The sequence below is a fragment of the Pollicipes pollicipes genome, unplaced genomic scaffold (genome assembly GCF_011947565.3).
Source record: "Pollicipes pollicipes isolate AB1234 unplaced genomic scaffold, Ppol_2.1 Scaffold_2555;HRSCAF=2994_pilon_pilon_pilon, whole genome shotgun sequence".
Taxonomy (NCBI): domain Eukaryota; kingdom Metazoa; phylum Arthropoda; class Thecostraca; order Pollicipedomorpha; family Pollicipedidae; genus Pollicipes; species Pollicipes pollicipes.
Window position 1 is genome coordinate 1315703 of NW_023596136.1, and position 26771 is coordinate 1342473.

The window sequence follows — 26771 nt, forward strand, 5'->3', positions numbered from 1 at the left end:
TTCAGTCTTCAGTTGGTAAAGCCCCCAATACAAATTATTAAGATTTAGGTCCCCGTCAATGGCGTAGGCCCCCCTATAATATGGAAAAACGCGAGACCAATAAGGACGGTACCTGAGCAATCAAAACTGCCGTGGCAGGCCGACAAAGAGACTCCAGTGAACAGTGAAGGGTGCTCATGACAAGTGAGAAGAGCCTGACACCAATATGGTGGGACCCTTCACTGTTCGAGCACTCCTGCAGGGTAACATATAGGGTCCGGCCGGAATGCAGGATCTCCTGAACAAAGGGCACTAGCCGAAGATCAGTGTACATGCATTAACGCCCCTGTGTGATCAAGAGTGCCCGGGCGGGTTAACAGAGAGAGCTCTGACAAGTGAAAGGTTCTCAGCAAATAAGCTCAAAAAGAGAAAGAGCTAGATTTGAATGCAGAGGGCCCTTGAGCATCGAGTGTCTCGGAGCGTTACCTTATATAGGGCCCCAGCCACAGCACGGGGTCCGCCAAGCAAGTGGAAAGAACCAATATGAACCTGATACCAATATGAAGGGCCCTGGGCAACCAAGTGTACCCTGGCATTTGGGGCCCAGGCAGCAGCGGGGGGGGGGGGGGGAAGGGGGGGAGAGCCCGCTTACCCCGCGGGCCTAGCGGTGCTTGCCGAGCCCACGCCGCTCGACATGTCTCTGGTCGCGCCGCCGCCCGGCGCGTTTGCGCCCAGTCCGCCGGCAATCCGCAGAGCGAGGGCGCACCCATGCCGGACGCGGCCGTCGGGAGTCTATTTATTTATAGGTGTAATTCGGCGTAACCGCCAGGCGTAATTTATAGTAACCATGCTTGACTGTACGCATCGCGTGATCATCAGTGGAATGCCAGGTTGACTGTGCCATCTGTTGACAAAAGAGGGAAATAGCGGCAGGACTCAAAGATGCTTCTGTAATGCTATCTAGCGGCAGGAATCCGAACTAGCCTGGTTGCCATGGATACTGGACGTTTTGAACACTGGGCTTTACGACTCTGGACTTTACGACTCTGGACTTTACGACTCTGGACGTTGCGTCACCGGACCTTATGAACGCCCCCCAATGGGCACGGAATTGTACTTTTCTGGACGTTATGAACACTGGACGCTGCAATCCTGGACCTTTTGACGGCTCCCTGGCAGAAAAAATCCCGCACGGCTAGTTCGGCAGCACCTCAACGTCATACAAACGTTCCATGACGCAATCAAACAATGACGTATTGGGAATCATAAGTGCCAAATTGAGAAATTTTGCTATCTAGAGCAGTCTTTTCCGCCTTAAGTTATACCGAGACTCAAAAGTTAGCTGATTTCATCACATCTGATGGTTGTTTCGACATCTTCAAATATAGAACATTGCTTTAAAGTCAGCATTAGGGGGATTCAAACACTCCGAAAGTATTCTGAGTGCCACTCCTGGATGAACGTCTTGTTGGTGTTGGCCTTTTTTATTTTGTACCTCATTTTGATCCGCCCTTTTTAACACTAGCGAAACCTCCTACCTTTTACGAGCGAGGGGTCCAGTGGGTAGAACACCGGAGGCGCATTATGTTTCCCGGTCAGGGGCTGAAGGGTCGTTCCGTCCCAACCCGGGGTGCCTACCGGCTGCCTTTCTGGGGAAACAAGGGCTGTACGTGTGTGGGCTGTATGGGGCTTTCTGGCGAAGCCGCATGTACATTGGTCGCCTTCCTGACGCCAAAGGATCCCCGGTCCAGAAATTTGGGCCTGGATCGATGCAGGGGTTCTCATTGACGCAAAACATAGCTTTTATCGACGCAGGTGTCCAATAATTGGCATAGAGACTCCAGTTCAGTATAACGGGCCCCTGTCTGAAATTGGGTGAAGAGCTGTAACAAAACCACTGACCGACTGAAACACGGACCTGACCTTCTGTTGTCTCATTTTGGACTCTCGTCGTAAATGATCATATTCACTTTCATTGCCAGAGGGTTCAAAACATTCACAGCAAGATCAACGCAAAAGGCCGTCTAGTATTTTGGGTCTAGTCTCTGCCCCTGTTCAGCAAATGTTACCCCGGCTCACTCGGAGCCGCTTACGGACATAAAACTCTATCTCTCTTAAGCACTGTGGGCCCCTGACTGACGCGACAGTCTGATTGTTTTAGGAGTTCCCACTAGTGCCAATCTCGGGTACCAGCCTAGTCCTTGCATGGGAAATGGGCCCCCAAGGCTCAGATCGACACGGAGTCGACTGTTCATTGTTGGTGGTCTCTGACCGAAGAAGAGGTTCCCATCGTCCTAGTGTATCTTCAAACTGTGCAGGAAACTCTCTGCCTGACATTTCAGGGCCCGGTTCTATAGACCGCGGCCCGTAATGGGACCTACAGCAAGCCTTTCGTAGCTTCCAATCAGGCACTTGATCAAAGGCCCCTCTGCGGACCCCTCGAACACTGCTCCAGGCCGATTGTGAGCTCCTTGCCATACATGACCCTTGTTATGCACTATCGTCCCCAGATCGATACAGAGTCCCTTCATTGTTTCGGAGGCCCAGACTGATGTAAACCGTGGGTATTGGCCTTGTCTCTGCTTGGGAAATGGGCCCTTAGTCCTAGACTGATGCTGGAGTAATCTGGTCGTGAACTCGTCACGCGTCGTGATCGTTAAGCCCCGACCGCAGGAGTGAAGTCTTGCGAAATAGGCTAGGGTTGGGGGGGGGGGGGGGGGCGCTGAACGGGAATCACGTTAGCACGTATCACATTATGCATTTACATCAATCTCACTTTGTAAATCTCTTCAATCTCATGATAATGACATTACATCAGAGATTCGCCCGCATCAAGAGCCACAGATTTCTGGAACGGAAAAATATAGGCATCACTAGATGTAAGAGCTTTTATACCCTACAAATATGTTCCGCTCTGGAAACGTTGGCGTCGAGCCTTCGCAATGCATTTCTCAGAAAGCTGCACTACTCTCTAAGCCAATCCATTCCGTAGAATGTTGTACTGCAAGGTTACGCGGTGCAGAACGTGCTGCATACATGACACTGAAGGGACCACAAAACGGCATGTAGAAAAGCGCACTTTACCTGGATTGACATCTTTCAGCGGCGGTTGTACATCAGCATCAGCTTCGGAAACGAACGAGTCCTCATGGGCTTCACCCTAACTGGTGTTATGTCTCATTTCGATCCTGCACTTGACGTTATCTTGGCTGGCTTCCGCCCTCCTTTTCTTGTGTAGGGGATACATTCTGGGTGTGCCTTCGCAGGCCCGTTTTTTTCTCTATGCCATTATTTCCCCGCTCTTTGTTGGTAACTCTCCTGTGAAGGGTGTGATAAGTGTTTTTGAAAAGAGTCATCAGTTTTGTGTTTAGCTTTTGTCTGCGTGCGCACATCTGTTAAAATAAAATTCGCAATATCTGGTCATGATTGAATGAAGTGTTGCTGTTTGACCGCTTTCAAAAACCATTGATTAAAAGTTTATTTCCAGGCCATGAGCTAATCAGTAGGCACGCCAACGTTTGGCCAACGTCAGCCCGATTTCGTCCCGAAGTCGGCCCGATGTCCCCTGGAGGTCGGGTATGTCCGCGTGTGCCAAGGTCCAGTCAAAGTTCAGCTGAGACATTTGCCGACGTCCAGCCAACATACACGTCGGACCGACGTCTTCCCCTGTCAGCCCGATGTTCCCCGCTCTCCAGGTGACATCACACTTTTCTCTGGCCGACGTCCCCCACTCTTCACCTGACGTTCGACCGCTCTCCAGCCGACGTTCACCCGCTCTCCAGCCGACGTACACCCGCCCTCCAGCCGACCTGTGCCGCCTTCCAGCAGACATTTCATGCCATCCAGCAGACGTTCCTCACCCTAATTTCCTCCTTCCCAGCCTGATTTCCGCAGCAAATTCAACAATTTCCTCCAAGACCGCTAAGTTGTTCAGCGTGGCCTCATGCATGCAGTTACGACCAAGAAAAGTGTAAGTTGCGTCAACTGCATGCAGTTACTTTTTGTCAAATTGAGCCAAATTATTGCACTGGTGGTCCGGCTAGGAGAACGTTAATCAGAACTTGTTCCTAATACCATGCAAACTGACGAATCAGTAGCGAAATCGGCCAGTGGACTTTAAATATACTTGCTTGTCTGTTGGTGTCATATGCATCCCATTCTGATCCCTCTCATCGCGAATTAGCGGTAGCAAAATTTCGAAGGAAATGGCCACGGTTGTTTCGCAAAGGATCTCAAGGCACCGAAATGTGATGGATCATGTGAAAGTACGTTTCAGCCAGTTGTGTATGTGGCTATTGCTACATGATACGTACATAATTTACTTCACATTCTGTGAATTCGAAAACAAATGTTCAAGATCGCTGGCGTAATTATGTCGAGAACAGCTCGTAAATCACAAATCAATGTCTGTCAAAATCGTACAGAGATAAACCCGAACAACATGCCATCGAAAGGGGAGAAAACTTCCGTGACTGGCGATACAGTATGACGCGAAACTCCGGCATTGCTGGAGCCAATCACAACGAACGTTTCCCCAAAGCACCCTTGTCTGTAGTTTTAGAAGTCGCAGCTTACCATTCATTTATGTATCCTTGGATTGCCATGACTTGAAGCGAGCGAACACGCCTACTTTTGCGGATGTGGTGTTGTGGGCGTGCAGTGCGGCTTTGTGAAAGTCTAAGCTGGCGGGCGCAATGGAAGTAGTAACAGTTAACGTATGATTGCTGACTGTGCCATCTTGACAATAAGCACCAGGTGCGTACCATACCACAACCCATCGGGGTTGGGCTTCGTTGAAGAGGCCGCAGGTGTCCTCTCGTCATGTGTACGGATCAACCCGGATCTAGATAACAGGCGTGTGCAGATGGTTAGTTTTCATGATGGATGTGATGGAGAGGACCGTGTGTGACCAACGATTTCGCTTTGCTGTTTGAAAAAAAAACTATTGTTTTGGCTGCATAACTCTTGACTAAGGGACATTTTATGACAGTAATGTGCATACGTGAATTATCAGGCATGCATGTGAAAAGAAGTGGAGTAATGTCTGCCTTTGTAGGTTTGGATGTCTAACAATTGATTGCTTGCCTGGCAGTGAATGTAATTGACCATTCCCTGTATGTTAAACTGTGAATCAACTTTACCCTGCTCCAGGTGCATGACATTTATTCACTTACTGCTTCACTTGTATGAGGTTAACACCCTGGATAGCTTTAATGAAAGGTATATTTTAGCTCTGAAAACAAATTTGTCTGTGAGCTATCATCCTATTAATGCTGGATATAGGGCAACAGGTCAAAATTGCTTTGTAAAACTGTTCCACCTACTACATGTATGTTCAAAACCTAATAAAAAAATTAACTCTGAATATTTCACTGAAAAGTGAGCTGTTGTGTGTTATATTGTAACCCAAAAGTTAACCATACCTGTGCTATCTTGTATCTAAGCTCCTGTAGGTGCCAGGGTCATTTAAATGCAGATTGCATCTAGCATATCACATTAAAAAGTCACCTAGGTTTATGTTTTGTGTAATACTGATAATATTCTAGAAAAAGTTAGCCAGAGGTTCATCTCTTGGTGGCTATTCTGTTAGCCCTCAGTGTCATGTGCAGAGGGATTTTGCATCTTTCTGAAGTGTTGGGGGTGGAGGCTGTTCACATTTTCAGTGATGCTACAACACTGATAAAGGGGAGAAGGATGTGGTGCACTCTGGTCTAAAATCTTGATATGACTGTTGCTATAGCAACAATGTTGGTGGATTGTGTGTAAATTTGGGTTGCATTTAAATGTTAGTAATGATATTCTGTTGGAAAGATGATAACAATTTTGCTTCTAGCAGGCCACCTTCACATGAACATGGATTGGAGAGTTCATAAGGTCCATACACATGTTGTAGTAATTTATTTTCATCAGTCCAATTTTCTGGCTATGAAATAATCATTTGTGACTGCTGCTAAAAATAGTTGATAAGTAAACATTATCATTTTTTAAAGAATTATAATGCTAACCAGGTGGAGTAGTCCTATTCTTTATGTGGCTTCATGTAGCAAATAGAGCAAACCTGACTCAAAATTACACATTAATGATATATTGGTCTCAGCTGTAGCAACTAGCAAACGGCTTGTTGACATCAGTCAATTAAGCATGCTATATGCTGGAAAATGTAAGAGGGATGCAGGTAATTGTATTAAGTATTATGCAAAATAAATGGAATTTTCCTGAGCTTTTGGCCTACGACAGGATGGTTGACAAATATATTTTAGCTCTTTGTTATAAGTATGAAAAGAAGAGTGCAGTCGGTGGTGGTCTTGATCCAAAGACGCACCATGTTGTTTTATGTGGGCATAGCTGGTTAATCATCAATAACTGCATATTGTATATCATATCAATGAAAATAAATTCAGCTTAAAAATGACAGAGTGAAAGATTTCATTCTCGGTCTGCAGTGCACACATCTATCCATTTTCACAGTGCCCAGGCACTGTTCTGTTAACTTACAAACTCCAGAACACATTTGACATTAGTGCATGTTATTCTAGGTTGGTTCAAATGCTGTCATGTTGGTTCAAATGTGCTTCAAACCCATGACTGGGAACATGGCATGTTGCAGTAGGTGTCCCACGACAGTTCATCTGTTTTTGTGGCATATTTCTGGGGCTTCCAGATGAGGAAATAATGTTTGCTGTCCTTAGCCATATTTATTGCCCATGACTTACATGGGTCACCTGCTTGCTCTTTGTACCAGCTGGTGTGACCCCCCTCCCCCCACACACACACCACACCAGAGCAGTCTCAGGAGACCCCACCCCCATGGCATCGGGTTCATGCTCGAGCAGAGCTGACTCGCGGCACAGTCACGTGGCAGGCATGGGGGGAGGGAGGGGGAGCGGGGCCCTACCGGAGCCGCACCGCCCGTGGCCAGGCGGGTCAGCTCCCTGAGGGCCTCGGCAGGTGGCTGCCGATGCAGATGTGATGGTGTCAGCTGACTTCTCGCTCGGGCTGGCGGACTGGCCGACCGTCGCGGCGTGTCGGAGCCGGTGTTGTCATTGTCAACTCCCACGGGCCGACGACGAGACTAATTGTATTTCTAATTGGTCTGACTTTGTTGCTGCAGCCGAAGGCACAACTGTTGTCCGCTGGTCCCACTGGACACTCGATTCCGCGTTTTCTCGCCGCTCTTGGCACGTGCTGTCAGCGAAGCGGTGAGGCGTCCTCCCGCGCGTCCCTGGGTGGGCGCCTCACTCCCGCCGGCCTGTCAGTTGGCGGACGCCGGCTGTGGCGGCTGGCTTGCATGGTCAGCGGGGAAAGGTCGGCCGCGGCGGAGCGGGACGCGCGGCGGCGGCGGCGGTGGTCGGACACGGCGGCGATTTGTGAGTCACGGGCGCGCCGCGGCTTATCTCCGCGTGGCACCGAGTATCCCGTCCGCTACTGTGCGCCCGGCCGGCGCGCACCCACCGTCGCCGTTTCATCCCGGCCGCCCTGGTGTCCGGGGCCGGGCGCGAGGGTGCGCAGGCCTGGCTAACGGTGTGATGGTCGGAGGGACAGGGCTGGGTCGGGTCGGGTCGGGTCGGGTCGGGTCGGGTCGGGTCGGGTCGGGTCGGGTCGGGTCGGGTCGGGTCGGGTCGGGTCGGGTCGGGTCGGGTCGGGTCGAGTCGAGTCGAGTCGAGTCGAGTCGAGTCGAGTCGAGTCGAGTCGAGTCGGGTCGGGTCGGGTCGGGTCGGGTCGGATCGGATCGGGTCGGGTGGGTCGGGTCGGGCCGGAGTAGAGCACCACGGCTGTCGGCGTCCGGTGCTGTCATCTCCGAAACCCATGCCGCTTTTAAGCATCAAACGTGGAAGGAAACCGATTCCGCCGAACAGGTTCCGTCGTCGTCAGCAGCCGTTGTACGTTGACTTGCGACGCGCGCTGACCGACTGATGCCTGCTCTGGCAGGCGTCACGTGACCGGCCATGGACAGCAGCCTGCTGGACGCGCTCGAGTGCGCCATCTGCCTGAATCAGCTGAGCGACTCGAACCGCGTGCTGCCGTGCCAGCACACCTTCTGCCTGCACTGCCTGCAGGACGTGGTGGCGTCGCGCGGCCAGCTGCACTGCCCTGAGTGCCGCACGCCCGTCACCACGCCCGTCGACCAGCTGCCGCAGAACATCGTGCTCATCCGGCTGCTGGAGACGCTGCGGACGGCGCCGCGCGCCGCGCCGCCGCCGGCGCGGCCCGTGCTCGAGCGCGGCGTCTCGTGCGACGGCTTTGCCGAGGGCTCGCCGTTCGTGCGCCGCGCCCCGCAGACCAACCCGTTCACGGCGGCTCCGCCTGCACCGCCGCCGCCTGCTGCTGCCGATGCTGCCGGCCGCCAGGCAGCGCTGGCTTCGCTGCGCGAGGCGCTCGCCGAGTTTGACCCGCTGTCGAGCAAGCCGGCACCGGCGGCGCGCGCCCAGCCGGCCGTGCCGTGCGCGCGCGCCCTCTACAGCTACGCCGGCCAGCAAGACGGGTCAGTGGCGGCGGCTCGGCGGCCGGCGATGTCGCGACCGGCTCCGGGAAGGCCGATTTTGTTCTGACATGCTTGTTCTGTGTAGTTCGATGTTGAGGTGAGAATAATAGAAGAGGGGCTGCTGAAGCTGGGCCTCGGAATTCGATGGTTACAGCCATATTTGCTGTCGCTCTCCGCGCTGTGCGTTGACCTAAGTACAGAGGGGAGCGTGTATGCGGCACATCTCGTGGCTACACACTCCGCAGGGGTGTGCGGACATTCATGTTCATGTGTCGCCACACCCCATGGCTGTCACCATGCGCTGGCTGCGGTGCGAGACATGGCGTGGCCGTACCAGCGCACCCCCGGCGACTGAGTGTGCCCGTGCGCAGTGACCTGGCCTTCAAGGAGGGAGACGTCATTCAGCTGCGGCGCCGGATTGACTTTGACTGGTTCGAGGGCCAGCTGGACGGCCGGGTGGGCGTGTTCCCCGTCAACCGGGTGGCAGTGCTCACGGCGCTGGCCAACCGGATACCGCAGTGCCGCGCCCTCTCGCAGTTCACCTTTCCCGACCAGGACGGAAAGACCTACCTCAGGTTCAGCAAGGTGAGGCGGCCGGGCGGGCGGAGGGGATGGAGGAGGGGGACGCTCTGCGCAGGTCGTTCTCCGGGGATAGTGAGGGAAATGTAAACCGTGGGAAAGAGCTGTGTGTTTGGTTACGTTGGATTAGTAAGGGACGTGTGAAGCGAGAGTTCTGAGAAGAACAAAGCCCGTCAGAATGGTTTGAGGAGGGTGGTTTTGGCTGGTTTAGTGAACTTTCGTCCGCCACGTATTCTCGATGGGCATGCCGTAAGCCAGGGCTCGCTTTAGGTTTAAGACGGGAAACTGCTGCGCCGTTGAGAACGGACCAAAGCATTGGGATCGTTTCCGTCCGGAATCACCCCAGATCACGCGTGCGCGGGGTGCAGCTCATCGGCAAATATTGTACAATGGCGCGGCTGTTGAGCGCATTGTAAGTGTCGAGTCGATGTTTTGTGTTCGGATCGGCGCCGGGGCCGATGCTTGAACACAAATCGGCGCCACCAATTGCCATTGATCGTAGCGATGTGCCTTCCGGGCGTGTGACCCACGTACAGGTGACCTACGCTGAAAGACGGCTGTTGGGGCAGAGTGTTGTGTGGTTTGACGGGTTTTGCTGCCGCTCTGAACCTGCATGGAGGGTCAATCCATGAGGAGTGTTCTTTTTGCTATTCTTTGTGGACAAAATCAGCATGCAACATGTGTTATCTATATATATGCAGAATCAGGGAGTGATCACCGTGATCACTTGATCAAATTGATCAATGATGTGATCAAATCGTGATCACCTTCATAGATAATTGATAGATGCGGGTTGAGTCAACGCCATTCTGTTGGACTAACCAGTGTGTGGCCCGTGGTGGGCTCATGTTACGGGCATCGTCCCAGTCTGCCTGCCCCGCAATGTGAAGTGCGCCCTAGCTGGGCCGTCATCGCCCTGCTGTGCGCCGGCCGGCCTGGCCGCCGCCCGCCACGCTGAGAGCTGCTGTGACGGTGTCGTCAGGGGGAGATAGTGACGCTGATCAGGCCGGTGGACGCCGCCTGGGCCGAGGGCAAGCTCGGACACCGGCTCGGCCTCTTCCCGCTCACGCTGGTCGAGCTCAACAGCCCGGCCAACGCCATGCTGCGCGCGCACGGCTGGTGAGTTCCCCCCCTGCCCTCTCAGGTTGCTGGGCGCGCACGGCTGGTGAGATCCCCCCCCCCCCGCCCTCTCAGGTTGCTGGGCGCGCACGGCTGGTGAGTCCCCCCCCCCCTCCCCTCTGCCCTCTCAGTCCGTTAGCCGCGCACGGGCGACGGTTCCTGCTCGCCGCGTGGTCGGGATGAGGGGTGACGACCCGGGGAGGTGGTGGCACGTGCTTGCATGGGTCGCGTGCGTGCGACTTAATGAACTTCACGCCTTGACCCGGGTCGAAGTGGATGGACTCAGAGAACCAAAAAGAGTGAAGTGGTTTAATACCGCGGGGCCTGAGTGGTAATCAGACGTGTTCCGGACACGTGAGCCGTCTTGCCGGGCTGTGGTGCTGTGCTGCTGAGGGGCTGCAGGTGGAACTGTACTTCGGACGCGTCGGTTCCTATCGTAGACGTCGCGGTGTATCGTGCGCATTGTCAGTGAGGGGCGGAGCACCGCGCGCAGTGGCTTTTGGTCATTACCCCCCGATAAGCATATGTTGGCGCCCCTTGGCATCTTTGGTGTTTGTTGGCAGAGCATATTCTGTCAGATCAACCGAAGCGGACGAACAACTGCCGGTTTTTTCGAGCTGAGTGGGTCCTGTACGCTTTAAAGTGTTTTCTTGAATGTGCAGCCGGCGGGCGAAAGGATGTCACAGGGTGCTCAGTACCGTATCATATATTTCTATGTATATAGCTGGCGAGGTGTTCAGCATGCGAATTTCGTGGCAGGGCGTGAAGTGATCAATCATCGATGTCGAAAACACTTGGTCGTCGTACAGCCTGCAGCCCTGTGTGCTTCTTTCGTCTCGTGTGAAACGGCAGATCATTTGTCTTTTTGTGTTTGGTTTTACATCTAGTGATTGGCGTTGTTCTGTTTCGCAAACGTGGAGATGAACATGGTTAGCGGCACCCGGCGTGTTCATCTTTGTGATCCGAATTGTGTGATGCGCTATCTGCTCCTGATAGCTTTCTTTGTGGGTGAACGCTCAAATCTAAAGTACCAATCCGGGCAGCCGTGTCGCTGGGGAGACTTGCCTGCACGCTTGCACTGGTCCCGCTGCTCTACCCAGCTCACCAGTTCGAGGGAACTCTGCAATAGTTTTGTCCCAGCTTGCCCGCCGAGGGGCCGTTCAGGATATTGATGACGTCACGTTCTTCCTGTGGCGCCGGTTCGCCTGGCTGTGGGGGGCCACGGGCACATGCACCGATGCTGGGGTGCTCGATGGCTGTCCCTCACCAGCTGTGACCTCTGTGCTCGCGGCATCGGGCCGCCGTTGGAACGTGGGCGCTACGCACACCCGGACCAACTTCCGAACTAATTTCCACTCTCACCGCACCGCACGGTCCATATGGCGCGGCCGACGCGAGGAACTGCGGTCTTAAAGACCATGGCAGCTGCGCGTGCCGGTGACGGGCGCTGGCACGCCCCTGTCCTGACGGGAACTGACTGCCGATTGTGCCGTGCCTCCAGCCTGGCCTCCAGCAGCAAGTCGACAGGCGTGGTGCCACCGCTGCCGCCGCCGCTGCCGGCCCGGCCCAGCCGCGCACGGGCGCCCTCCGCCCCGGCCACGGCTGCCCCGGCTCCGGCGGCCCCTGCGCCTCCCGCGCATCCCGCGCATCCCGCGCATCCCGCACCTCCCGCGCCTCCCGCACCTCCCGCGCCTCCCGGGCCTCCAGCGCTCCCTGCAGCCCCCGCGTCTCCCGCCGCCCCTGCAGCCCACGGCGCCCCCGCCCCGACGCCGGTCGAACAGGCTCCCGTGGCGCCTCCCCGGCCACGCACCTCCAAACCGGCCGGTGAGTGGTAATCGGTCCGGGTCACAGGGCCGCGATGAGCAGGCGTGGGTGGGTGGGCATATGGTCGTCGCCGTTGATCTCTTGCATAGCCGTGTTTGGGCGTGGGGAAAAATCTGCAGGGACACAACGACTCGTGGTGTGTTTATATAACTGGAAATGTAGTCCTGCCGTATGCGTGCGTATAGTTCGCTAACCAAGTCGATGACAGCCGCACGATTAGGACTTGGCATGGAGTAGGTACCGAGGTAAATGAGCTGCCGTCCATGCTATCAAATTTTCGGGAACGAGTCAGTTCTAGATGTGCCCAGCTCCCCAGTGATGGCAGCAAGGTTTGATGCGCTTTGTGACTCCTGCCCATTTATTTCGTTACGTGATGTATTATGGGGCTCGGTTTCAGGGAAAGCCCTCCAGCGGCCGCCGGGCGGCGAGCCCAGGTCTGAGTCCAGCTCTCCCCTCATTAGTAGGCAGGTGAGAGTCTGGCGTCCACACGCGCCGGCAGAAGCCGACTGCAGGTCATGCTTCGGCGTGCGCGAGATATCCCCGCCAGAAGCGAACTATGCCCGGCGTTGGATGAGCGAGGTGGCAACAGGCGTCAGTGTTATCATCATGTCACTTGCATCAGAACTGAAGTGAAGGGGCCCGGTGTTTCAGGAGCACAAAAAGTAGTTGCTGCCCACATTCGTTCGCCGGGCCGCTCTCCATGGGGGCTCATCATGAGATGACCCCCGCTGCTGATCCCTGTGACCCGCGCTCCACCTGCTGTGGCCGACTGACCGGCGCCGCCGCTTCACTCGCCGCCAGGGCCAGTCGGAGCCGAGCAAGGCGCTGCGGCGGCTGACGCCAGCCTCCACGCCGCGGCCGGCGCCCGAGGGCAGCTCCGACCCGCCGCCCGTCCACAGCAGGTCAGCGGCCGCGGCGGCACGGCACCGCTCCCTCCGGCGTCCGGTGTCCGTCCGGCAGTGGCGCAGAGCCCGCCAAAGGGCGCTGACATCTGTCGGCGCCGCCGCGCTGCGGACGGATTGTAGAGCTGTGAGCCATGTCGTGTGGCAGGCGGCGTCCGCGCCGTCCAGCGTCCGTGCCGTGGGGCGTGTCTCGGTGCCGCGCTGCGAGTGTTTGTGCCGAGCCGTCAGCTGTGAGCGTCGCTCTGAACGTGCGTCTGCGTGCGCCCGCAGGCGGCCGGCGGCGCCGCCGTCCGAGAACCAGCACCGGCCGCTGCAGCGCGTGCGGTCCTGGGGCGCCGGCATGCCCGCCACGCTCGCCGCCAACACCGTGATCGCCAACCGCAATACGAGGTGAGTGCAGGCGCGCGGCGCGCGGAGAGGAGCTCCGGCGGGGCCGGCTGGGAATGGGACGGAAGGGGCGGCGTTATCACCGGGGCTCAGGGCACAGTGTGGAGGATTTTGGCCCGGTATTGTCATTTTGGGTGAAGTATGAAGGGATCCTTGCAGTATTTCGGAGGCCACGACACTGGAATTGACCACCAAAGGTAGTCTCGGCTGCACCAGCTAACAGATTTCCCATTGCCCATGACGCCGTGGGGTGATTTCGTTTACCCCGCGCTGGATCATCTGATACCAACAGCTGATAGTCGAGACCGCGGTCAGCAGCCGGTTGTTAATCCTACGGGCCGCAGCTGTTGTCTAAACTGTGAACTCGCCTGACAGACAGTCCAACTGTGGGTTACACCTACCAAGCGCAGTCATTCGGTGAGCTCGCCGGGGCTTGAGCTCGCATCCGGACCTGGCTGCCGAGGCCTGGTCTGTCCCAGACTGGTAGCGCCGGCGCTCGCCGTCGTTCCTGTCATTCGTGACGTCCGCTGATGATCTGACTTTTGAACTCGCGACTGTGACGCGTTGGGCGGCTCTTGGACTGACCGTGACACCCAGCTCCCGACCCTCGGACTGACTCTGACACCCAGCTCCCGACCCTTGGACGGGCTACGACACCCAGCTCCCGACCTTCTGACGGGCTGCGACACCCAGCTCCCGACCCTCGGACGGGCTGCGACACCCAGCTCCCGACCCTCGGACTGACTGACACCCAGCTCCCGATCCTCGGACGGGCTGCGGCGCCGTGTGCCACTTGGGCTTGCATATCTGTGTCCGTCGCGGCGCGGCCGCTGTCGTGCCCATCACGCGCTGTGTGTACGGCTCGTGACCGCGCCGGCCCTGACGCCGCGCCGCCGGCGCCGCAGCAGGCCGGAGAGGACCCAGTCGGAGCTGCGGCGCAACTACCGGGCGCCCACGCCGCTCGTCATCCAGAGGTGAGCACCGGCGCGCCGCGACGCCGGCCGTCAGAGGAGGGGGCACGTCGGGAATGTGGACCTTGATGCGCTGCGATGCGCGGTATGGGAGGGGTGACACGGCACCCGACGGGCGTACGAGGCGGGGTGGCTGGGGCGGGCTTGGAGCATTTGACGGCGCACGTGACTGCACCGTTCGCGTCGTAACCGTATCGAGGGAGCTCGCAGCTTATCGACCGGTGCGTGCTGGAATCAACACGGGCTGCCGGTGGCTACCGGTGACCAGTCCGGTCCTGTCTCTCCTCCCCCCCCCCCCCCCTCCCTCATGATCACCGAGTCTCCTGTTGCGTGGCTGACGTCTGTTGCCCTGGTGTCAGGCTGTGTCTGGGCCTGATGTCTTCAGTGCGCGTGCAGGGCGGTGGGGAGAAGGGGTGGGGATGTCGGCGCTGACCTGTGACCCGCCGGGTCGGCCGGCCTCGCCGCAGGTACCGCTGCACCATGGACTACCCGCCGAGCAGCGACGTCGAGCTCGAGCTGCGCGCCAACGACATCGTGTTCGTGCACAAAAAGCGATCCGACGGCTGGATGAAGGGCACCCACGAGAAGACGGGCAAGACCGGCCTCTTCCCGGCCACGTTCGTCGAGCTCTGCTGACCCCCGAGCGGTGGTAGCCGGGCTCGGCGGCGGCGGCGGCGGATAGGCTGGCGGCGGACGGCGAGCGCCGCGGTGGCGCTTCCTTCCCGCGCAGGATCGCGCTGGGGGCGTCAGGGGCCACGTGCCGGCCGACCGCCGCATTTTGTACAGGTCGGGCACGTGCTTGTTTTGGACGCGTGGCTGTCGAATGCCGCGAGTTTTTAGAGGTCTGCGCAGGTTTTAGATCGCTACCCAAAGTGAGACGGAATAACTGGCGGGGACTCCTGCGTTCCGCCCATCCTTGTATTGATACTAGCTGCGTTTTATCAGGCCCCACACATTTCCTTGCGCCGGCTTGTCTAACCGTTATCTGATGTTACTTTTGGCACGCACGGTCTTAAGCAGTGTTGACGTCCAGCTCAAATGGTGCCAGCTACGGAGGACGTGCTGCAACAAACATGGACGCAGGGTCGCTCATAATTGGATTGTTCTAGGGATAGAGCAGACGACGCCAGTTACATCTCAGCTGAAAGGCTACAATTTGTGGGCCCTGGTGGTGCCGACCGGACGAAGACTTTTTTAACTGCATTGGCCGTGTGTGCTCGTCACGTATTTATATTTTTAGGGACAGCGAGCAGCACTGACCAGTGCAGGACAGTTGAATCGGCTGCACTTGCAATGCGGTGAAACAGTGGAACGAAACGGTGAAACAGTGAAAACAGTGCAAAAAGTGTCCGCAGTGAAACGGCTACATATGTGGGATCGCTGGATACCCGTAGTTAGATTGGCTGCCATATGCTTTATTAGTTGTCCGTGCTGACATGTCGGGGGGGGGGGAGGGGGGTATTTTCTCTGTCACGGTCAACAGCATACCCGCGGCCTCTCGTCGCACCGGGGCGGGAAGGGTTTGGATCATGAAACGCTAATGGGCCGAAGAGATGCCGGGAGTTAGCGTCTTGCGAGTGCGGCTTCTGAGTGTTCGGATTAGCGTTGTAAGAACGACTGTTCTGTCCAGCCCGGAGTGGTCTCCGTGGCAACAGGACATTACAAAGCCATTCGGAAGCGCCAGTGCCTAGAGCGTGTCACTCGCCAGATTGAGACTTGGCAGACCAGGTTAGGAGCGGTGTTTTTCTACGGCTGAAATGCGCTGGATTATTGTAGCAGACGCACGTCTCTGATATGCTCTCACGTGCTCGCTTCGCCAGGCCAATTGTGTAAAACGCTATGTTTGACAGTAATGTACTTTACTGTATCGCAAATACGGTGTCGTACGGTATTTTACGTCGTGTAAAATACGGCCATAGGTAACGATAACGCCACCAAGCACATAGGTAGTTCGAATTTATGTTCGGTTAGTTCCTCCCGGCGGACTCCTTCTCAAAGACGATGTTCGTCGCATGGTAACGTGTTCTATATGTATGTGTCGACGCGCTTACTCTTTTGCATCATGAAGGTGTATGATCGCGATGCCTTTGCGCGCTGCAGCAGATAATCATAGCCTAGCCGCCTGATGGTTGGAGGTATTGCTGCTCAGATGTGAACCAGGCGCCGACGGCTGCCGCGGCTCCGGAGCCGCGGACCCCCGCGCTGCCGAGGCGTGACGGCGCGCACCTGACGTGCGTCTGTGACGCGGGGCGCAAACTCCGATATTACCGGATAGTTGGCCACCGCCTGGTGACGCCTGGCGACCCCCGGCGGTCCTGGGCAGGGCCGGCCGCCGGGGTGCTGTGGGACGGCGCGCCGCTGGCCGGCTGCCCGCCCAGCCCAGCAACCAATACAATGCTGTGTTTATGGAGCCGCCGTTTGTTGGTGAGAGCTGAGACGGCTGAATGGGTGGCCGGCGGGCAGGGTGGCCTCGCGCCGACCGCCTGTCGACTGCAATCACGGGCGCACGTGTAGCTGTAGTGGGAGTAGGTGACTGTGGTCAATAGCGCCAACACGCTGTAGCTGTAGTGCGAGTAGGTGAACGTGGGAAGCGGTGCCTGAGACAGACAGAGGAGCTGCCGCTTGTTTTCGTTACGTCACGTTTCAGGTACCGTTATGACCAGTAGGACCGCCTGTCATATGGGGTGGTCGTCGAGTAAAGCCTTTCGCCTGGTGACATATGTAAGAAGCGCGTGGGGTTGCACCAGATGGTTGCTAAGTAAGGCCTTTACACTCCCTCAGCCCATTTCTTGCCAGGGAGCCATTAACGCCTCTGGATAACGGAATAGAACTCAACAGTGCAAATACAACCATTGATTTATTCACTTCACGCGGCAGCACACCAGCCTGAATGTCCGTCTGGCTGTCAACCCGCTGCAAAACAGGCCTGTGTGACTCATGTGGCTGAGGCATTCGGATCGATATTGGATTACGAATCAACCGCTTGAAACCGCGATTTGGGATGTGGATTGGGGGCTAATCGGCCGGTGTTGGAAACCAGTATGTGGGCGACTTGACGGCAATGCGTCGATCTGACGACAGCGCGCTGAGGTGAACAGTGGGGCGCCAGACTTCACTTCACGGCCGCACCCGTACGCTGGCCTACCCACCACCAGCAGCTGAGATTTCTCCGCGCACGCTTCAGCCGGCAGGCGCCGCTGGATCTTGGTCCGCGGCTCCTCGTCTTCCGGAGTCCTCGCCGTTCGGCACGGGACCGGGCCGCGGCGCCGGCTCTGGACGGAGGCCGGCGGACAGGCTGACGGCCGCGCTGGCGGACCCGACGCCGCCCGGGCCGCGGCGTCGGCGCCGGCTACCGGACGGACAGCGGCGCCGGCTACCGGACCGGCAACGGCGCCGGCTACCGGACGGGCAGCGGAGCAGCGGCGCCAGCTACCGGACGGGCAGCGGAGCAACGGCGCCGGCTACCGGACGGGCAGCGGACAGCGGAGCAGCGGCGCCTCCAGCTCGTCCGGCTGCAGCAGCGTCTGCTCGCCCTCGCTCTCCGACCCAGACTCTGTGGCGCACCGGAGACAGCCGGGTCAGACAGCGGACACCGCCGGCGGACAGTGGAGCGCTGGTCAAGCCGAGCGCCCTGAGGTGCACAGGCCACGCACGGCAAGTGTACGCATACTGGGCCTGAGCGTGCGAGGTGCGTGAGCTACACCCCGGCGTGCCGAGGGACACGAGTTCAAGCGGGTGACACTGGGACGAGCACACGTCACGCGTACCTCCGTGCGAGAATGCCGGCATGGTGAGTGTGTCGGAACAACCGCGGGGACACGGCACACAACGGCGTCACGCGCATGACACCGCAGCTTACATGAAAGTCAATCACCCGCTCAATCGCGCTTGACTTCGTTCTCAGCTGTCGCGTCTCTCAGCCACGCGTGCCCTGGCTTGTGTCACGTCCATTGCTTAATATCGGAGTTATGTGTGGTTGAACGTGCCGCGGTCGATAGGCGCGGACGCTCATCTTCACAGGAGGTAGTGCGGCAGACAGCGGACCTGCCCGTCCCTCGCGGCGCGCTCCGCCCGCGGAGCCAGCGTGACGTGCTCACCTGACGGCTTGTCGGCGGCGGCGGGGGCGGGGGCAGCGCCGGTCGACGGCCACGCTTCCTCGTCCTCGTCATCCGACCACCGGCTGGCGCCGCCCTCACCGACCGGATGCAGCGGGCCCAGGCCTGCCACGCCCCGGTCCCGAAACACGGACAGCTTCTGGTCCACCTGCGGCGGCCGGGAGGCGTCAGCGACCAACAGCCCACTGCCGTCACCTCCCACCCCGCCACGGGCACCTGGCGGAGCGGCGGAGATCCCCGCTGCGATTGTCCTCAGCCGGGAGGACGCTGTGGCCCACCAGCCGAACGTGGTCAAATACATTTTCTCGGCACAATTTCTCAGTGCGCTTTCCGCGGTGGGGAGGGAGACGGCGGCCGATGCCTCCTCTAGCACGTCTCTCTCCCCCTCCGCCCCGCCCTCTCCCGCTACACAGCCCCCTCTGCCGGCCGGCTCGTCTTCCCCGTGTGCCCACCTCCTGCTCCATCTGCCGGATCTGGTCGGCGGCGAGCGGGCCGGCCTGGACGGCGCAGCTCCCCCGACCGGTCTCCCTCACCCCCAAGCTCACCTCCTGCTCCACCTGCCTGATTTGATCGGCGGCGAGCGGGCCGGACTGGACGGCGCCGCTCCACAGACCGGTCTCCCTCACCCCTGTACTCACCTCCTGCTCCATCTGCCGGATCTGGTCGGCGGTGAGCGAGCCGGCCTGGACGGCGCCGCTCAGCCGGATGGCCGCCGCCGCCGTGGCCACTTGCTCCAGCCGCAGCTCGGCTAGGCCCAGCGTGGGGCCGGCCCGGCGCGCCGCCCGGTCGGCCGACAGCGCCCGGCGCAGGTCAGCCGTGAGCGAGCGCACGCGCGCCGCCGCCAGCTCGGTGCACTCCAGGATCTGACGGGCGGTACGCAGCGGCGTCACATGCTGCACGAGTCACGGCCGTCGCGTGGGGTTGGGGGACAGGCACGGCGTGCACCGGTCGGCTATGACACGGTGATGCACAGCGACTCATGACACCACATAATGTATTATCCCGGAAAGCAGACACGAACCAGTGCTGGCGACGAACATCCCCAAACACGTGAGTGTTGGCACTGTTCAGTACTGCGCTCTGTCCGGCGTCCTCCCCGTCACGCAGGGCGCAGACAGGACGGCGGCGGCTGGCGGCCGGGTCTCCCACCTGGTGTTTGCTGAGCAGCAGTTTGCCGGTGAGGTGTAATGTGCAGATCTCGCGGTACGAGTTCATGCCGACCGTCAAGGCGCCCTCCATGGCACTCTCCTCCACCTCGGTCGGGTCGGCCACCATGTGCTGCCTGCGGCCGGCCGGCGCGCCCCAGTTAGCTCAGGCGACACGCGGCACGGATGAAATGGGAGGGGGAGCGCACCATCTGCGCGGGATGTGCGCACCAATGGGAGTGCACCATCTGTACCAACAGAGCCGACGCAGCTCTGCGTTCAGCCTGGTCAATGTTGGCTATCTACTGCGACATGCGGTGGACGCTTACAAGGAAATGGAAATCACTCCTGGTACAAGAGGTCTGCATGGAAAAGCGGTCATTTATTTACGTTTGCACCTGTGTCGCCTATTTTTCCGTCATAGTAAAGGCGTTGAACACATTTGGACATCAGTTGGGGCCATTTGAAGGTCATTGGAGCGTTTTGACGTCTGGCTCCAGACCACTAGCATGTGATACATGAACCTGAGATGAAAGTGTTTCACCTCACTTGGGAGCACGTATACCATTATAAACGAAAACGGAGATCTCTACAGAAACACAGATAAAAGACTGCTAATGCCAAGTCCAGCCATCTGCTACGTTCGAATTCACGTCTCCTGGGTAGTTTGCTTAAAGTCAATGATGCCTGTGACGGGATGTCATAACGTCACACATCCAGAACCATCTGGTCGCGGGAACATCACACAGCTTCCCACCACCCATGAACAAAGCCATACACACACACATCCACATCCAGAACCATCTGGTCACGGGAACGTCACACAGCTTCCCACCACCCACGAACAAAGCCATACACACACACATCCACAGCGCCGATCGCCTCAGCCATCCCACAGACAGCACATCGGCCGGTCGTCGGCGCGCTCACCCGTCGCTGAAGAAGGCGAACGTCACGAGCAGGGGCATGTGCAGCACGGCCAGCGGCACCGGCTCCACCTCTTCGGCCGGGCAGACGCGCACCTGGCGGCCCGACACGGCCACGTGCGGCCGGCGGAAGTGGCAGAGCGCGGCGAGCGCGGCCAGCGAGGCGGCCGCCGCCGCGTCACCGCCCAGGTCCACCAGCTCCACGCGCAGCCGCAGCTGCCACACCTGGCCGACAGAGGGGCGCCAGGTCAAGGTTGGTTCAAGGTCAAGGTGCCTGGTGAAGGTCACGCTCGGCGGGCGTCCGCCAGTCAGTTCCTGGCCAACAACCATTCCAAAGACAACGCCGCATCGCAATCAGGCGTGACGGCTGAATATTACCTGACCGTTAACTCACTCACACCATGGCAACTTTAAGTTTTCTTATACCGACTGAAGCACAACTCACATCACGTTAAGCTGATGACTGGCCACGGCAACATCATAAATCACGAAATAATCAGTAAAATCCTGTCGGCGATACGACTGGACACAGTCACTCCGTTTCCGTCGCTGACCGGCGCTTTCGACCGCGACTCTGCACGACGCGTCGCGTCCCCCGCCCGTCCTCGCCTTCTCGTCGGCCACGATGCAGAGTGACTCCGTGTCGACGCAGCGCGACTCGCGCAGGCAGCGCTCGAGCAGGCGCTCGAGACCGACGCTGAGGTCAGTGGCGCGCTCGGCGCCCGCCGCCGCCGTCGGCGTCACGTGCACCACCACCTGCAGCGTGCCCTCGGTGGGCCGGGCGGGCCGCGGCGCGCCCAGCTCGGCAGTCACGGAGGCCAGCACCCTGCCCGCGCGGGGAGAAGACCGTCAGACGTCAGGTCAGAAGACCGGCCGCGGCGGTGGGGGATCATGGCAGCGGAGTCAGATGTAAAACAGATGTCTTCAAGGAAAGTTTGCTATGCTTATGTTTGCTTCAAAGATGTTCCTCAATCCTTCCGAAAAAGGTTCGCGCTACAGAAGTTTATAGGCATGGACGATGGTATCGCAGATGTTCGTAGATGTTGGTATCTGTATCACATATGTTCGCAAGTCAGTAGGGGAAGACGAAACGATGCAGGGAGGCTAGAGATGCATTATGTCTGTGAACCATGCACATTACACCCTGGCCCAAAGTGGAACACCATACCTAGTATTGCCCACGCGAACCTGGCAGCTCCCATAGCTTCGCCCAAACTGCACTACCGTTTCACGATGATCCAAGATCTCGCGGCCATCTAATCGCTGCAACAGAAAGGCATACATGCTTACTGGTAGGCTTCAAAACAATGCATAACAAAACTGGTAACTAACACAAAGGAGTGCTTGACAGTCCTTCGAGTTCAGGGGCAAGCAGGTACTCAGGAACATACAAGAATTACTACTTTCAAAAACACTTAGTATCATGACCAAACAAATCAAAAGAACAATCAATGAAGCAGGGGGAGGGCCACATGATCCTCCCTGCTTCCCACCACACACACAACTTAACCCATCAATGGCTGTATTCAGCAAAAGGATGTGATGAAATGCTAATAAAACTGCGCTTATAAAAGAGTGCTCTAAAAGGCGCATATAACTCTAACACCTGCTCGGGTGAAGAGGTCAATTTGACGCCCACCAAAGGTTTTCAGGAAGTTTCCGAAAAAAGCGGGGTAGTCACGCAAAATTTTGCATAGGTGTAGACAATTGAATGGCAGATCGTTCTATATCAAAAATTTAGATTACCTTGTAAGGTCACTGACCCACAACAGGTCAAAGCCAGGCCATGGACTCTGCGAAGTTAATTTTGGGAGAATCACTCAATCTGATGCAACAACAGAATGCTGGATGAAGCCATACATGTTTGACATACTTTCTTAGGTAACACAACAATTGAATGAGTAAATTTCATTGACCTAAGGCCAGTTTTGAAGGTCAGACCAAGGTCAAAATCAATCTGCCTTCTAACTGTCGAGCTTAATGTAAGGGTAGTTTCCCATGTTCATTTCAAATTTATTGATAACATTAACCGTATTATATATTTTCCATGGACTTCCATGGAAAAGTCTGAACAGGTCACTGGTCTAAAATGACCCAGGTCAACATTTTGTCTCAGGAACATACCACCTACTGTAATCTTTGTTGCTTGTCCAAATGCAAAACTCAAAGCAGTTTTGTATTATTTGAATCACCATAACCCTCAAAAGGCCAAACAAAGTCAGTATCAATAAGTGAACATGTGATCTTTTCCTCAGAACTGGGTAATTTGGACACCAACCTGGTGCTTGAGCTTGTTTGAGCTCATTCAACCCAAAGGTCATGTCCTAGGAACCTGACATCTTGACCCCACAAGTGAGTTCACATACAAGCCAACACACCCCTTGAATTTGATGTCTTTTGCTTTCTTTGTTTCTGAGACGTCAGGGGATTACATTGATCCCCCCCCCCCCCCCACATGAGCAGGGTACACAATCAGCCACCCAAGTGCATGTTAACAGAGCAAGCAACACTGTCAAATGGGAAATTATCATAACTGCACCAAGTGCTGGGCAGAAACATTACCTTTTGTAAGTAAGATGCTCAATGAAATCTGCTGCTGAGTTGAAGGCCTAGATATAGGGATCAAATGAGAATTATCAATGCCATGGGTTATATGCAGCAATATATGCTTAAAGCTTTATGGATGAAGTATTCCTTCCACGCAACTGAGCATGAACAGCAAGCCTTGACAGTGTGGTGTAAAAGCCTCAAAGTTCAACTTACAATTACGTCATAAACAAGTCAGCTGACCATTGAATAAAGGTTCTGCATTTTGGCGCAGCAACGCATCACATTTGCAACGAGTGCTTCCAGGGAATGATCCCGCCCGATCTAGGCAGCCCAAACCTGTGGATCTTAGCCGACCGCGGGATCGCTTCACCGGTAAACACACGAACATATCATAACCCATAAGACATCAGGCCGGATCCCACAAGCGGCCATAGTTCCGTCTGAGCCATATGCTGTCACCAACCATTCCCTTGCCGACGGCGTTGACCACAGAGTTGATCTTGCATGTTGATGGAATGAGAGGCTTCATTGCTAGTGACGTTAAATGATGGCTTCCAGTGTAAGGCCTGCAAGTAAGAAAAATGGCACGCGGACACTACACCCACGTCTTCCTTTCTGCCGTCCGAGTGCAAATCCAATGCAGAGAAAGGAAGCGCGTCGCGAACTGCGCAGTACCTGTGTGGACATGTGTGGAGTCATGTGTGGAGTACGCGATCACCTGATTGTACAATATGACGTCATTGCAGTCTTTAATAACGTCAAGGTGACAGCTGCGCGCGGGGATGGATCATGCGAGCCACACATCAATTTTCTCTTGTGTATCCAACACTTTCAAGCATGCATCTTGCTCGCTGACTGGGAGATTTCCTGCATAATAAGAAGCATCCCTCCCGGATGTTTACTGTAGAACTTGTAGTCTGTTAACTGGGTGAGGATGTGGGGCATAGTACAAGTCATCCTGTAGCCTGCATTGCATGCCTGATACTAGTGCTAATCCTGTTCGATCAGTCATAATTTTTTTAATAAGTAGTCTTGCACTCTTATACACTGGTTTCTCCCACCCTGTCCCTCCCCTACACCAAACATGTGGTTATTGTCATTCAAGTTCTGAGAATGGCTTGGGCATTGGGTTGTGGACTGCCCATAAAACCAAAAACACTAGTGGAATCATTAGCCTGCATGTAGCCACTTCTGCTGTTCTTCATTCATTCTTTCACTTTGGTTTTCCAATTGGCAGTGAAAGATGAAAATGACACCTGTGATAAGCAATGATGTGAAAACAAGTTTATTGTTGTGAAAGTGTAATTGACTTCAGATTCTATGTTGTTTAACAAAAATCATTGATATGTTATCAGCAAAAATATTTATTCAGGACAGCTTGTAAACATTTGATCACACATTTGGCTGTTAAAAATCAACATGCCTTCAAGGAAGGAATCTTAAATGATTATGGACAGGGATGTGTTGTTCTGTGTTGTCTAAAGTTTGAGTGACTCCTGGTTGATGACTCACAGTTGTAAGTCATAGTCATCAAACCTTGAAGGAATGGACTGGGCACTCAGCCAAACAAAACTGTATCTGTTTTGAGTTGTTGAATTTGGTAGTGTCCAGCAGTATATTGCAAGCTGGGCATGCAGATGGTGCTTCTTGTTGTAACAAACCACCATTCTTGCATTTCAGAAGAAACCACCATGTTGTGCAGCATGCAGCTGAGCATTGGCAGGTTCATCATTCATCATAACCAGACTCTGAGCCATGCAGCTCGGGCGTCGCGCGGCGCACTCAGCTCTCACTGTCAGCTGGCGACCAGCAGCTGGGTCTGCCGGCGAAAGACGCGGTCTGGCCAGCCGGCCGGCCCGCCCCCGGCGCCGGCCGAGCCCCAGCAGTGGGACGCCGGCGCGCTGGCCGCCCGCCTGTACCGACTGCTCTCGGCGCCGGAGCGCGCGCGGCTCGTCAGCGAGCCGTCGGCGGCCGCCGCGCTCGACCTCCTCCGTCAGCTCGCCTTCACTGAGGACGAGCTGTCGGAGCTGGTGCTGGGCGCGCCGCAGCTGCTGCGCCGCGGCCCGGCCAGCTGGCGCGAGGCCGTGCCCACGCTGCTGGAGAGTGGCTACACGCCACAGCAGCTGCTGACGATGCTGGCCGCCTGCCCGCCCCTCCTCGACTGCAGCCGGCGTCAGCTGAGCGACACGCTCGCCGCGTTCTGCACCGGCCTCAGTGTCGGCGACGCGGCGCTGCGCCAGATGGTGACGGAGCAGCCGCAGCTGCTGCTGGTGCCGGCATCGCGGCTGGGGCGCCAGCTGGCTGAGCTGCGCACCCGCTTCACAGCCGAGCAGGTGGCACGCGTGGCGCGGCGCTGCCCGCAGGTGCTGCAGCGGCGCTGGGCCGACACGGAGCGCCTGCTGGACTACTTCTGCGACACGATGGGCCTGACGCCGGTTGATATCGCCCACTCGTCGGGCCTGGCGTTCCCGCTGGAGCACGTGCGCGCGCGCCACCAGGTGCTGGAGCGGATGGGCGCGTACCGGCGCCCCATGCCCAAGGACACGGCGGTTAGCGGCAACCCCAGTCTCACGGAGATCGTCGACCACTCGGACGAGCTCTTCTGTCAGAGGTGGGCGGGCTGGAGGGACGCACGCCACCGCTCCTAGTCACGCAGCTCAGGGTGGAAGATTCACTGCCAGATGCTTGCGCTGGTTTGATATTGATCGCCATTAGAATTCTTGTGTTGGTGTTCATAAGAGCGATCGTCTACGGGCATTTCTTTCAAATGCAAAGTCATTGAACACATCATACATAATTCCGTTTTCTATGCGCGTCCGCCGTTTTGAAGTGTGCTGCCATGTTGCCATGCTGTTTGATGACTCCTGACGTGTGGCACGGCCGCTGACAAATCTCGCTCATTTTTTTTAGGTTGTAATGGTTTTAAGTGAGATTTATTGGATGGAGTGTATTTGTGATGGCTGCAGAGAAGCCAGTGAAACTCGGTGGAGGGTTAGTTCGTCGGTTATCCCCTCTTTGCTTGCAGTACGCGCGCCACCGACGCCCGATTCCCCCATTGGCCGGGACATACTAGCGTGTGGTGTGCTGTTACAGGGTGGCCAGGCTGCCCCTGAGAGAATACGAGGTGTTTGTGCGGATACTGCGGGCGGAGACGGAGGCGGAGGGCGACGGCAGCGACAGCGACAGTGGCAGCGACAGCGACAGCGACAGTGAACTGGAGGAGCCGTCATCCACGTACAGAAGGAAGCGCAGCTGATCCACCCTAGCTGCGCTACTCGCGACGCCCCCGACCTCCCCCGTGCGCCTGACTGGCGGCGCGCGCTGTCCGTGAGGAATATATGCACTGGTCAGGCACGGTGGACTCATGCCCGGACATGGTGGACTCATACCCGGACACGGTGGGCTCACGCTCGGACACAGTAGACTCATACCCGGACACCGTGGGCCCACGCTCAGACACGTTAGACTCACGCATGGACACGACAAGTTCATACCCGGACACTGTGGACTCACGCCCGGACTTGGTAGACTCATACCCGGACACGGTGGGCTCACGCTTGGACACGGTGGATTCACGCCCGGATATGGTAGACTCATACCCGGACGCAGTGGACTCGCGCCCGAACACGGTAAACTCATACCCGGTTACGGTGGGCTCACGCTCGGACACGGTAAACTCATACCCGGACGCAGTGGACTCACGCCCGGACACGGCGGACTCGCGCCCGGACGAGGGCGGCAGGTGCTTGCAAGTATATCTGCCGTCTGTGTCATGATTTGTCGCGTGCGGTG

At 56.9% G+C, this 26771-nt stretch overlaps 3 protein-coding genes and 1 long non-coding RNA gene across 4 annotated transcripts; 3 read left to right on the plus strand and 1 right to left on the minus strand.

Moving 5' to 3' along the window:
- The first annotated feature begins 4604 nt into the window (after positions 1–4604).
- LOC119107311 (E3 ubiquitin-protein ligase SH3RF1) lies at positions 4605–16625 on the plus strand. The gene is made up of 10 exons (XM_037230738.1): positions 4605–4734; positions 7909–8153; positions 8259–8461; positions 8833–9046; positions 10023–10159; positions 11661–11733; positions 12785–12822; positions 13156–13275; positions 14178–14246; positions 14711–16625. The coding sequence occupies exons 2-10, from the start codon at positions 7926–7928 to the stop codon at positions 14877–14879; spliced, it is 1251 nt and encodes a 416-aa protein (XP_037086633.1). The 5' UTR covers positions 4605–4734; positions 7909–7925; the 3' UTR covers positions 14880–16625.
- LOC119111894 (uncharacterized) lies at positions 11845–12851 on the plus strand. The gene is made up of 3 exons (XR_005095640.1): positions 11845–11983; positions 12381–12451; positions 12785–12851. It is a non-coding gene; the product is annotated as an uncharacterized LOC119111894 (long non-coding RNA).
- Positions 16626–19173: 2548 nt separating the features above from the next.
- Positions 19174–23663, minus strand: Rrp45 (exosome complex component Rrp45; the record flags this gene model as incomplete). The annotated part of the gene is made up of 6 exons (XM_037235635.1): positions 23443–23663; positions 21598–21692; positions 21039–21255; positions 20434–20654; positions 19508–19640; positions 19174–19221 (listed from the first exon to the last, which is right to left on the minus strand). Coding segments are annotated over exons 1-6 (780 nt in total), but the record flags the coding sequence as incomplete, so codon positions are not given.
- Positions 23664–25034: 1371 nt separating this feature from the next.
- On the plus strand, positions 25035–26749 carry LOC119104937 (transcription termination factor 4, mitochondrial). Its single transcript, XM_037228680.1, has 2 exons — positions 25035–25590; positions 26073–26749. Exons 1-2 carry the CDS (start codon positions 25112–25114, stop codon positions 26233–26235), a joined length of 642 nt encoding a protein of 213 aa, XP_037084575.1. The 5' UTR covers positions 25035–25111; the 3' UTR covers positions 26236–26749.
- Positions 26750–26771: the final 22 nt, after the last annotated feature.

Excerpts from the sequence above, each read along its gene's own strand:
- LOC119107311 (XM_037230738.1), top strand. The coding sequence starts at position 7,926 with ATGGACAGCAGCCTGCTGGACGCGCTCGAGTGCGCCATCTGCCTGAAT. Across the intron at positions 8,154-8,258 it reads GGCTGCTGGAGACGCTGCGG|ACCAACCCGTTCACGGCGGC; the intron begins ACGGCGCCGCGC and ends CGCGCCCCGCAG. Across the intron at positions 11,734-12,784 it reads TGCCGGCCCGGCCCAGCCGC|GGCCAGTCGGAGCCGAGCAA; the intron begins GCACGGGCGCCC and ends ACTCGCCGCCAG.
- LOC119104937 (XM_037228680.1), top strand. The coding sequence starts at position 25,112 with ATGCTGGCCGCCTGCCCGCCCCTCCTCGACTGCAGCCGGCGTCAGCTG. Across the intron at positions 25,591-26,072 it reads GACGAGCTCTTCTGTCAGAG|GGTGGCCAGGCTGCCCCTGA; the intron begins GTGGGCGGGCTG and ends GTGCTGTTACAG.